This window comes from Miscanthus floridulus, chromosome 5, assembly GCF_019320115.1.
Source record: "Miscanthus floridulus cultivar M001 chromosome 5, ASM1932011v1, whole genome shotgun sequence".
Classification (NCBI taxonomy): Eukaryota; Viridiplantae; Streptophyta; class Magnoliopsida; order Poales; family Poaceae; genus Miscanthus; species Miscanthus floridulus.
The window spans coordinates 117,642,385-117,654,776 of record NC_089584.1 but is presented as its reverse complement, the minus strand read 5'-3'; the positions used below and the strand labels follow the sequence as shown (position 1 = coordinate 117,654,776).

General features: G+C 46.1%; 1 protein-coding gene across 1 annotated transcript; it reads left to right on the top strand.

The window, feature by feature from the left end:
- Positions 1-5,169: 5,169 nt before the first annotated feature.
- LOC136453229 (VQ motif-containing protein 4-like) lies at positions 5,170-6,101 on the top strand. The gene has a single exon (XM_066453818.1). The coding sequence runs from the start codon at positions 5,245-5,247 to the stop codon at positions 5,962-5,964; it is 720 nt and encodes a 239-aa protein (XP_066309915.1). The 5' UTR covers positions 5,170-5,244; the 3' UTR covers positions 5,965-6,101.
- Positions 6,102-12,392: the final 6,291 nt, after the last annotated feature.

Below are 12,392 nucleotides of genomic sequence, written 5' to 3'. Positions count from 1 at the left end.
TGCTGCCTGGCATGATGCGTTCCCAGATCAGAAAACGACGAGCCACCGCATCGCTGGAATAGGCGGGGAGCCACTGGGTCCGACCGAGTCTGAACTCTGAAGTGCACTCCAAGGCCAGTACCGCGAGCAAGCAGGGCGGTGTGTGATGGGAGTGCTTGCCCGAGGCGTTCGCTGGCACGTCCCGTTGCCGTGGGACACTGGGACACATGATAATTTGATCGAATCGCCTCGGCCCCGCGCACACGGCCGGCACCTGTGACCTGTCCAAGTCCGACCGAACCACCCTGTTCCGCCACCGGCCGGGGGAGTGTGGCTGAACACTGAACACTCGCGAGCGCGCCGGGTCGCCGAGCTCGTGAGCAGGGAACCACGCAGTGCACGCACCGAGGGGCTGTGCCTCCGTGGCCTTGTGGCAGGGACGTGGGTGGGCTCGAACACAGCGGTGTTCACAGGCCACATATACATTCCGTGGTGGGTGCAGTAGGAGCAGTTGCATGTGCGTTTAGGTGCGCTAGCTTGGAATGCAGAGGAGTCTTTCCATTCCTGAAGCCTCGCACTGTTCCGTGTACTAGAGCTTATGTGTTCCAAATACGCTCGATAATGAACAATGATTGGCAAGTTTGACGAGAAAACTCGTTAGCATTGGTGCTGCGATTATTTGAACTGTCAACTCTCAATTATGTGATTTGATGGCCCTTGGAAGAACTTGTTCAAAACTACTTCCTTCTGTTGAGACGTTAATCAGATGTAATCTCCTACTGTATATCGCGTCATGCATCATGATCGTTGGTTCGTTCGCCATGCCGGCCGGGCCAATCCAGATAGTATAAACAAGTTTCGCTCTGTTCGCTTGGCTTATAAACTATTTTTTTAGTCAACGAACAACATTTTTCTCTTATAACAAATTAATAAATAATACTTTCAGTCGTGACTTACCAGCTAAGCGAACAGAGCATTTACATCGTACTTTTTTCTGGGCTTTTGTTGTACTACTACAAGTAGCGAAATGTGGCCAACAGCATCATCATTTCCAACGATTCCTGTCCTCTTAGGTGGCACGCAATTGGCGTGTGCGCCTGCCTGCTTCGCCGAATGAAGCCGGTGGCCGGAGAGAATAGTCAAATCTAAAGCGCCCGATGCCGTTCTCGTAGCCGTTGAAACGGGAACTGGATGCCGGCTTTTTCAGTCTCCTCCTTTCTCATCGTGCGCCCAAATTTGTTTTGGTCCGTGGACACGATTCGGTTTCCACAATCATCCCCGAATCTGTTCGCGATGACGCGAAAAACGTTGTAGTTTTTCGAATGTATCGGAGATGGGAAAATTCATCAAAGACTATGGGCAAAACAGGTAATAAAACTGCATCTTTACACCCTTCCCGTCTGTGACATCGTCGTCTACTCGTCTCCAACAAACCAAGCATGTCCTACTACTCCTAACCTAGTACTTACAGTTTGATGAGCTGAGGCTCTGTTCACCTGTGCTTATAAACCAAAATCAGTCATACTTTTTAACTATAAAATAGTATTTTTCTCTCACAATAAATCAGCTGTAGCAGCAATAATTCTCGCCGAACAGATAGCCGGAGCTGCACAAGGCAGGAGCAAGGAATTCTGCCAATGCAAAGCCCCAAGAAAGGTAGGAGGCGGCAGTCTCAGTCAGGGACACGACAGGAGGAATCATTGGGGGGTGGCCCAGCTGCAGAAGTGAAGCAGCAGCGGCAGGTGGAGGTAGAGTCAGTTGTTTGGTTTCTACAGGAAAATTTTAGTCCCTATCTTATTGGATGTTTGGACACATGTATGGAGTATTAAATATAGACGAAAAAATAACTAATTACACAGATTGTGACTAATTTGCGAGACGAATTTTTTAAGCCTAATTAGTCTATGATTTGACAATGTGGTGCTACAGTAAATATGTGCTAATGATGGATTAATTAGGCTTAATAAATTCGTCTCGTAAATTAGTCTCCATCTGTGTAATTAGTTTTATAATTAACTCATATTTAGTTCTCTTAAATAGCATCCGAACGTCCGATATGACATGGACTAAAATTTAATCCGTGGAACAAACACCCAGTAGGGGAGCTTTTGCTTGTCCAAGTCAATGGATGCAGCCTTTTCCATCGGCACGAGAATCTTTGGACCGTTCCTAACCTAACGCGCGAGACGTGACCAAAATGAGCCATGAGCAAGCACCACAATGCTCAAGTGCTCCCCGTGCCTCGCTCGAAAAACCCAGGGCATCTTCCCTAGCAAGCGTTGGGTTGGGGTCTTTCTCCGTTTCAAGTATCGACGGAGAAGTTGCCTTCCTCTGTCTTCCGAGTTCGCTCTCCCTTTTTCCACGGCATCTTGCCGGTAAATTTACATGCTTCTCACTTTACTCTTCGTTACGCTATACCGTGCAATATCTTGGCCACAAAAAAGTCTGAACACATGTGCACCCAATATGTACACAATTAAGCATAACTAATCTATTAACATGTGCAACACACGCTAGAATCTGATAATAAGAAGAAGCAAAAGTATGAAGTTCCTGTCAGTACCTGTAACATCGATATATGTCCTATATACTCGTTTCATTGGTTGTGATGAATTTAGGATCACATTATATGTTTTTCCATTTATATTCATAGTTTTTCTCTCTTTATTTACATGGCAGTTCCATGCGTCTTCTGTATGTACTTAGTTGAAAACCAAGCTTAAGTTATGGTACCCTTAACAGGCCGTGACATGATGAATCTAGATTTTAACTTCTAAATTTTGATTTTATCGGTTACTATAGTTTTTTCTATCAGCATGTTAAGTTGGAGCTCTTCTGTATACTATACCTTTTATTCAAAACTCTAGTTCTTATATTTTACTAAAAAGAAATTAGGCACTAGACACTAGAATGCACTATAAATTGCTATGATGGCATAAATGGTCATTTAAATCGCCACCATGCCGGTGTGGGCAACACAGCTCGAAGTGAGATTAAGGAGAGCGAGGACAGTAAACTAACCTTAAGAGATATCTAAGAATCCTTGTTTACTTTTAAGAAGTTTTATTCACTAACTACATCCACTATTCAAGATGTTAAATTTTCTCAATGAAAAAAATTCATGAAACCAAATTTTATCAAATGAAACTCATGAAACCACTAACCACTATAACCAAATTTCATCAAAGAAAACTCATGAAACCACTAACATAATCTGACCACTAAAAGGTGGACCAAATAAAATATAGAAGTTGAGGACCTTTTAACATCAAATATTAGAATTTACCCCGTTCACAAAACCAGCCATCCTAATAAAAGTTATTCCTACGAGATGTTTTTACCCTGATAATATTAATACCACGAGCGAAGCCTGAAGAGTGACTGCATGAAGATGGATAGAGCAACTCCAGCAGAAGCTCTCAAAATAAAGCCCCTACTTTTGAGGGCTATGTTTTTTACTGCGCTCCAGCAGTGGCCCTCAAAACAGGATCCTCAAAACTATTCTAGTAGAGAATGACATGCGAGACCCGCTTGTCATCATCTTTCTTACCATCTTCTCCATTGACTAACTCGCCCATGCGTCTGCCAGGGACGAGGAGACTGGGGCGGTGGGTCCAGCCCCCAGTCGCGGGCGGGAGGGGCCGCCACAGGTCAGAAGGGACCGACAGGATCGGCTCGTAGTAGGCATCCACGACGAGGACGAGGTCGCTGCTGCCAGGAGGCTGCGCGGGGCTTCGGGAGAAGCCGCGACCACCCGCCGCGAGGAGGAGGTCACACGCAGCCAGGAGAAGCCGTGATGTCAGCCAGCAAGCTAGAAGGCGAGGAGGCCACGCCATGAAGATGTTGGTCTAGGGAGAGGCATTGGGGAGGACCGGAGGAGGTTGCGCCACCGGGGGAGAGCCCAGATCTAGGTGTTGTTGGGGAAGGGGCGCTGGGGGAGGACCGGAGGAGGTCTCACCAGGAGGGGCGCTAGGGAGGAGGTCGCGCGGGGTGCTATCGGTAGGAGCCAAGGATGGGCGTCGAGAAGGAGCGGATACAAAATGACGTGCGATACCAACACTAGAAAACGTTGAGTAGGGGCTCCCTCCATAGCCCCTAGGAATGAGGGCAGGACGAAGAATTTGAAGGACCCTCAAATTTGAGGATTCTAGTAAGGACTCTACTGGACCTCGTTTGTTGCCTCAATCTCTAAAATTTAGTTTTGAGGGCTGGTGCTGTAAGCAGGAGGAACCTTGAGGTTCAGGGTAGTTCCAATGGTGCATTGATGATGGTTTCTATCCTCATTAAATGACTTGCCACGTAGGCAAAATGCTGACATGTCAACGTAATTAATGAAGAAAGAGAGCAAAAATCATAGAAATGGTTTCTTCATGAAGAAATCAGGTCTACTCTTGACCCAATGCACCAAGAAACCATGAAATCGCCATTGGGGAAAAACCACCGGTTTCTAGGGAGCTCGTGTCACACTCCCATTGGAGGAAGAAGATAGAGTTGGGAGAGAGAAAGAGAAAATAGTTATTACTCATAAAAACCATGGGTTGAAAAGCAATACTTTTTTGGTACGATATCCTATGTTATAGAAACTACTAGTTTTTTTCATTGGGACTGTCCTTAGTATTGTCCAAGATTACCTCTTCTACTCCCCCACCTGGCCACCACCACACTACCCAAGACAATTGAAGAAAATAAGAGGAAAATGACAAAGAAAAGTAGAGAAAAAGAAAAGAAGAAACCCGCGTGAAATGAAGCAGACTTTTTTTTAATTTAAATGAAACAGACTTTGGCGACAGAGAGGGAAGACGGAGAGAGCATGCATCCAAAGTTTTTTTTTTTGAAACAAAGAGCATGCATGCAAGGCCTTGTTTAGATTGCAAATTTTTACAATTTGGATATTGTAGTACGTTTCGTTTCTATTTGACAACTTTATCCGATCATGGACTAACTAGGCTCAAAAGATTCGTCTCGTGATTTACAACCAAACTGTGCAATTAGTTATTTTTTTACCTATCATTTAATGCTCCATGCATATGTCCAAAAATTAATGTGATGAAGAGAGAGTGAAAAAACTTGAAATTTAGAGGTGATCTAAACAAGACCAAGTCTCACTCACACCACAAGCAATGCGCCTCTAACTCCCCTCCCTCTGCGTTCTCTCTCTTCTTAACGTCCCCGCCCTCTTCCTCCACTCAAATCCTCTTCCTCCTCTTCCCCTCTCCTCCCCGGCCCTCTTCTCTTCTCCACCAACGCCAAAACCCACACACTCCAATGGAGGTTTCCACCAAGCAACTCCTCCCCATGCCTCATCAGCAGGACCCCAACTCCCCTTCCTCTTCCACCTCTTCGTCGTCGTCGTCGTCCACCTCCCCATCTCACCCCCACCACCGTGCGCAGCCCTACAACCTCCCGCAGTCCCCCAGGCCCATCTCGCGCACCATCGACACCACTCCGTTCCCCACCACCTTCGTCCAGGCCGACACCACCTCGTTCAAGCAGGTCGTCCAGATGCTCACCGGCGCCGAGCAGCCCACCAAGAACGACGCGACGACGACAGGGGCAGCTGCTGCCAACAGCGGCAGCGCCGGGACCGGCGGAGGCCAAGCGGCTAGCGGCGGGCCGTGCCGGCCCAAGAAGCCGTCTTTCAAGCTGTACGAGCGGCGGAGCAGCCTGAAGAACCTGAAGATGATCGCGCCGCTGGCGATGGGCCCGCCGCCGTCGCCGCGGACGAGGGCCACGCCGGAGATCCTGTCGCCGAGCGTCCTGGACTTCCCGTCCCTGAGGCTCAGCAGCCCGGTGACGCCGCTCACCGGCGACCCCTTCAATCGCTCGCCGGCGTCGACGTCGTCGTCCTCCGAGGAGGCCGAGCGCGCCGCCATCGCCGAGAGGGGCTTCTTCCTCCACCCGTCCCCGAGGGGCGGCGCCGAGCCCCCGCGCCTGCTCCCGCTCTTCCCCGTCACCTCGCCCCGGATGGCGGCGCCGTCCGAGTGAAGATCCGGCCCGCCTCTCATCTCGTCGCGGGCGCGCGCCTCTACCGTACCGTAGCCACCACCGCCAGTACTACTACAACCGCCGCCGTACTGCCCTTCCGTTCTGGTTTTGTAAGGTGCTTGCTTTGCTGTTCTTCTTGATCGACGCTGCTGCTGCTGTAATTTTTGCTCCCTTCTTGAAACGAACGAAGAAGATAGTTTTTTTTCTTCATTTCGGAGCGGCGACACGCGAGCGATCTGATGATCGCTCGATTCCTGATCGCTCGCGGGAGCCTCCGGAATGAAATGATGGATGGATGAATTAGATAATTAATTAATGATGAAGCTTAATCTTGAGATTATGTGCAGCGTGTGTGTCTAGCCGGCCGTCTCATTTGCTGATTCTGACCGGTTCGCCGATCTGCCCTGTGATGTCAATTCCGTTGGCTGCCAGCCTGTTCGCTTGCTCGTAAACGATCATAAATTTTCAGCCAGGAACAGTGTTTTTCTCTCACACCAAACCAGCCAGCAGTAAATAATCCACGATCGTTTACGGCGTCCCGAACAGCGCTCATAAATACGGGCTCCTTGTAATTTTCCGCGCGTGCATGCAAAATCTGGGGAGAAGGCCACTGTTTCTGGTCAAAATTCGGTTTACCAGTAACGCTTGCAACACAAGCTCATCACATCTCGACATCACGTAGCCTTCTTTAGTTGGCGAAATTTTTTGGGAAATGGTACCGTAGCACTTTCGTTGTTATTTGACAATTAGTGTCCAATCATAGTCTAATTAGGCTTAAAAGATTCGTCTCGTGAATTTCGTCTAAACTGTGTAATTAGTTTTATTTTTTATTTATATTTAATATTTCATGCATGCGTCCAAAGATTCGATGTGACGAAGAATCTTGAAAAATTTTGCAAAATTTTAGGAACTAAACACCACCGTGGTACTACTCCACTGTTAATAACTTAGCCGGCAGTCGGCTGTATGACATTGCCACGTCATATAAAGCTAATAGTGTAGCTAACTGATATAATAGGCGAACCATTAACCGGCTATTAGGTTGGTTCAACACAGAGTGAGCATTTAATGTGTGCATGTATATACACGATCTAGTGCGGTCTAGTATCCCGTGTGGCCCTTCAGGCGTGGGAGCTGGGGGGCAGTATCGGCGCACGGGATCAGGATGTTGGGACGTGGGTCAAGCAAGCGCCGAGTTATCGCCGGCACCGGGCTGAGAGCATGCGTTTCTATCTCGTAACACGTGATTCAGCCGGGCGCTTCATGAACCACCCGCTTCCATTCTCTCTCTTATCTTCTCACTGCTCCACGTAGGATTTTGATGACGTGTAACATGGTGCAGCCTGCTGACTAAGCCTTATTGTACTTGCTCTGACAAACCTTGCGTCTGTCTGTCAGTCCTATATTTCCGAGATGTTCTCTTCTCCGGCAGGCAGGGCGGCAGGTGGGAGGCTTGGATCGTCTCTTCTCCGTCAGTCCGCCTGCTGCACCTGCATGCAGTGAGGCAACAGCTGCGCCGGGTCCACGTGCACCACATGGGCTCCCGGCTCCGGCTACAGCGCCAGCCACTCTGACCATTCGTTGCACAGTTAGCAGTCCAGCTCAGATGACCGAGTTGAGACCACAAGGAGCCTGCAATTTGTCTCGCTGCTGCGTCTCGCGGAACTACTAGCAAAACGGAGTGGAGTCGAGTCACCGTGAAGGCTTCGCCGCCCACTTGGTGGTGGACAGAGTATAGACCAGTTGGCAGCAGCAAACCAAACGGAGCCGGCGAGCCGCGGAGTGGAACGGAAGGGGGCCTCGAGTCGAGCCCAGCAGTGCAGCACCGTGCCGGGGGGCCGAGACCTTTGCGTGCGCCCGCATGGCCGCAGGTCTCCGGCTCTCCGCGCGATTTCCTGCGGTTTTTTTTTTCTTCCCTAAGCTCCCGCGCGACCCGTGATCCACCCCTGATCCGGGTGCCAGCCGTGCCTGGCCTGGCATCGCGTGGTGTGGCGGGGGCCGCGGTTGCCGTGGGGGCATATGGAGCACGGGTGCGCGGCCAGATTCGCCGCGCTCGCGCACCCGTGGGCCGTGGCGCCCGAGGGGGTCGCGCCGTATAGTATGGTCCCGTTCTTCAGTTCTACGTATGGTGCCGTTCTGTTTTGGTACTTCTAACCAGTCTACTGAACGACTTCGCCGTATAGTATAGATACAATAATCGTCCCGCGTCCTTCAGTCTAGGGAGAAACAAACTCCGCGTCTGTCTATACGCCTGTCAGTCCGATTACGATAATTGTACCAGCTAGCGCTAGTTATTAGGTAAGAGTACTCAATATTTTTTCTCCCACAGACATGAAGTTTTACTCTAAAAAAGTATTGGAAGAAATAAAGAAGGTCATCTCCTAGAGTTTTCAATATTTCACTCTAAAAGATTTATCATGTTTTGCATTAGAAACCCTGAATTTGTTTCTATACCCGTTTAAATCCTCCTCCAACCTGAATTTTCGCTCTTGCGTTTTTCTCACCTGGAACCCTGTCTTTTCTCCTTTTCGTTTCCCACTCCCTTCTTCTTCTTAGGCTCGCAGCAAGGCAGCGCGGAGCGACCGATCCACATGCACAGGGGCGCCGCCGCCGCGTCGGACCTAGCATAAGGACTCCCAGCCAGACTTCTTGGTGCCGTGGGCCACCTGCGCGACAGCGTTGACGGGCTGGGAGAAGACTCCATGACGTGCATCGAGACTCGACCTGCTGGCCAGGCAGCGCACCACGCTCTACCTGATACTCGCGGCTGCCAACGAACGTGGCTCCCTCGCCGGCGTCGTCTCGGCCTTGATCGCAGGCCTAGTCGTCTATGGCCCTGTTCGCTTTGCTGAAAAGCCATGGCTGAAAATATTGTTTGCTCATTTATTGCGAGAGAAAAACACTGTTCGTTCGTTGAAATAGTACGGCTCATAAGACAAGCGAACAGGGCCTATGGCGCGAAGGAGAAAACATCGGGAAAACTGGCGCGAGGCAGGTACGTAGCTGAAGAATTGCACGTAACTTTTACGCGCAGAGGGGTCTGTTTTTCCAAATGCCAAAAGATTAGGAGATTATATTAGAAACAGTTGGAGATGGATTTTTTCTAATCTTGCTAAAAATCTTAGATTGGAAGACTCTTTTGGGTACTCTTGAAGTTGCTCTAAGAGTTAAAACTTAATCTAAATTAGTTAAGATTGATTAGCTAGTTAGCTAACAACTAGTTAGTTAAAAAGTAGACCTTTTCTAGACGGTTTATAAGGCTAAAAATTAACTGACTAACAATAAACCAAATGCATTCAAACATGTACTAAGCTTAGGGACATGGGAAATGAAGCTATAGCTTTTGTTGGACCATGATACCTCTCCTCATTCCTCTTGTTTTACAAGCCTCATCTGAATTTTGAGTTTGTTTCAAGTCAAATTATTTAAATTTGTAAAAGATAATATATATTTATGATATTAAATATGCATCATTAGATACAATATTTTATAAATATATTTTTAAAATACATATATTTTGTGAATCACAGTATAGAATAGACACCTTTACATATACTCGTCCTTACGAACGCAAACACCTCCTATACATATGAGCACCTCCGAAAGACTGAGAATGAGCCGACAGATCCGAAGATTGACGAAGTCACCACAAATGTCTCGCTTATCCAGGGACGGATCTAGCGGTGGGGCAAGGGAGGGGGGGGGGGGGGGGATCGAGCCCCCCTACCGCTGCCGAGACCACAAAGCCCCCCCTGGACCCTGGTAGATGGAAGCTTCCAATTCTATTAGTGTTACCGATCTCTACTTCTGTAGCTGTGTACTTCTGTTGTAAGTTTTGCAAATAACAAAATGTGAATGGTTTAATCTCCCAAAACTGAAAGATGATGATATGTGCCTGGATCCTCCACTTGTGCTCAAGTTTTACACTATATTAAGAGTTTAAGACACACACATATAGATTTATACTTTTATTTTCTGGTGGACTTGAAGAAATGGTGAATGGATAGACTTGGCTTGGCTGCTACACCTAGCTAATTAGAAATTTGGAAATGAGCAAAACTGCAATTACAAAGTAATTTAAATGTTCATTTTTGTTGCTATTATAATACTGCCTTTATAGTTTAATATGCATCAATATTTGTTAATTATAAAACTAAAATGTATACATCATATTCTTCTAGAAAAAAAATTACCATATCCTCGTACACATTAGTAAGTTACCCATATGTGTATTCATATCCATACTTTATAGCTCTAGGACTCTATTGTGTCCCCCCCCCCCCCCCCCCTAGATTTTTCCTAGATCCGTATGTACCACTCTAAAAACAACACCGCCAAATCCTAGAATAATTCCAGAAAAATGTGAGCAACTGCATCAAGTAGAGGACTTAGACCCATGTGGACATATTCTATCACATAAAACCTAACCAGCTAAACTATACTCGGTTCGCAAAAATAGACCTATTCATTCATGTTGCAACAGTTAACACTTATCTATTAATATGATTAAAATCTATTGTATCTATACAAAGTGTTAACAGTTTCATATTTGCTATGAGGATTTAGAAATTTTAAGAGATTAATAATAATAATAACAGTTAGATCTAATCAAAGAGGTCATGCTAAACACGGTCTAGATTTAACAAGCACTAAAATCAGAATTAGAAAATTGAGAAAAGTAGGCTCCTGCTTGGTAGAATTCCAGGTGGCTCTGGCTCTGGCTCTGGCTCTGGCTCCTTCATACACTTTGGTGAGAAGATATTTTTCTCTCTCCTCTCAAAATGAATTAGGAGCCCGCACCGGTGAATAGTTTTTGGTGTACAAGATTATAACAACAAAATAATAGAATCCTAGCATCTTTCGATATCTTATGATGTGCATGTGTGAAAAGCTCACGAGCAATGACCAGACACCCATCGACTTTTTCTTCGAGAGAAGATGGTCAGATGCAGAAACTAACGTGCTCACAGATGACGATAGTAGTGTGATATAGTGGCATGAGTATAGGCATGAGATCAACAGCTCGCCAGTGTCAAAGATGGTTCCATACTTTGTTTCAAAAGGCTTGAAGTAACAATGGGTGTTGGCATGGTACGGCCAGTGGCTACTTAAGGCAGTAATGGATGCACAACACATGAGTGACATTTGTGATGAATTTGGTGATGTTTAAGGATAAAAAAGGCATTTGAATCCACAAGAGAAGGCATATAGGACCATGAAAATTTGAATTTACAAGAGGGCCAAGGAATGAGATATTTGAGAAACTTGGAAAGTGATTTTATCCAGAAACAGAGCTCATACTGAAGACAACCTTGATTTGGCCTTGACAGGATCGGAATCTCACGGTCACCAAATAGGAGTGCACAAAAAAAAAAAAACAACAAGATCTTCAAACTCAAACTAAGGAACTGGTTGATGATAGTTAAGCTGATTTCATACAGGGGGCTCATGGGGAGACAATAGCTACACAATAGGTAAATAAAAACTATTTGCAAAAGTGTTTTTCTCTCACAACAAAACAGTATCAGTCGACTTATCAGCCGCATAAACCATCAGCCGAACAGCTCCATTATTTTTTGAGTAAAAGGCCCAAATATTACCATGAGAAAAAAAAACTAGCTACCTATTTACGCGGACTACTTTACTAATTAAACTTAAAACAGACTTGAAATCCGTTATATTCCAAAACAAAGGCAAAACTTTTGCAAAAGAAGCCGAAAGAGACAAAAGAGAAAAGAGAAAGAAACATAATTGTGCACGCCACTGCTAATTTGCAGCGTGACTGCTTTACCGCCATAAATAAGGTCAGCCAAAGTTGTCATAACTTTTACCAAAAAATTATTAATCACCGTTACTCTGTTTAGGGGTCTGGGTTATGGGAGCACAGCAACAGCAAAAATGTGAAATCGTATTCTGGCAGTGCTTGATATTACAAAATTTGCTTATTAAATAAACTAGTGAAAAGCAAACAGATTTTACTTCTTCAGGACATTTTTCCGATTGCGTTTATTGATAGGTTGACGCCGAATCTTCTTAAGTGAAGCTGAGCTGTTTTGGAAAATGATTTTAGCAAAATAACTTCACCAACAGCTCATGAGAGAAAGAGTCAGAATAAACTATTATTTTTAGCTTTATCCAAACTTATATTTTTTTTGTGAGAGGAGACGAAAGAAATAAGTGTTTGATAAAAAACGGTTCACAACGTCTCTGTGCCAAACAGGCCCTGTGAAGAAGCCTAGAGAAAAACTACGCTAAATCCTTAAACCTTGCCATCACGATATGTGTAGTCACTATACAAACGCGACACATGCCACTACTCATTCAGAGAAAACCGCCCATGGCCAGAGCAGATTCGTCCTCGGTGATGGCGTGGCCGCGTTAGGCCCCGTTTAGATCTAAAAAATTTTGGATTTTGGCTCACTGTAGCA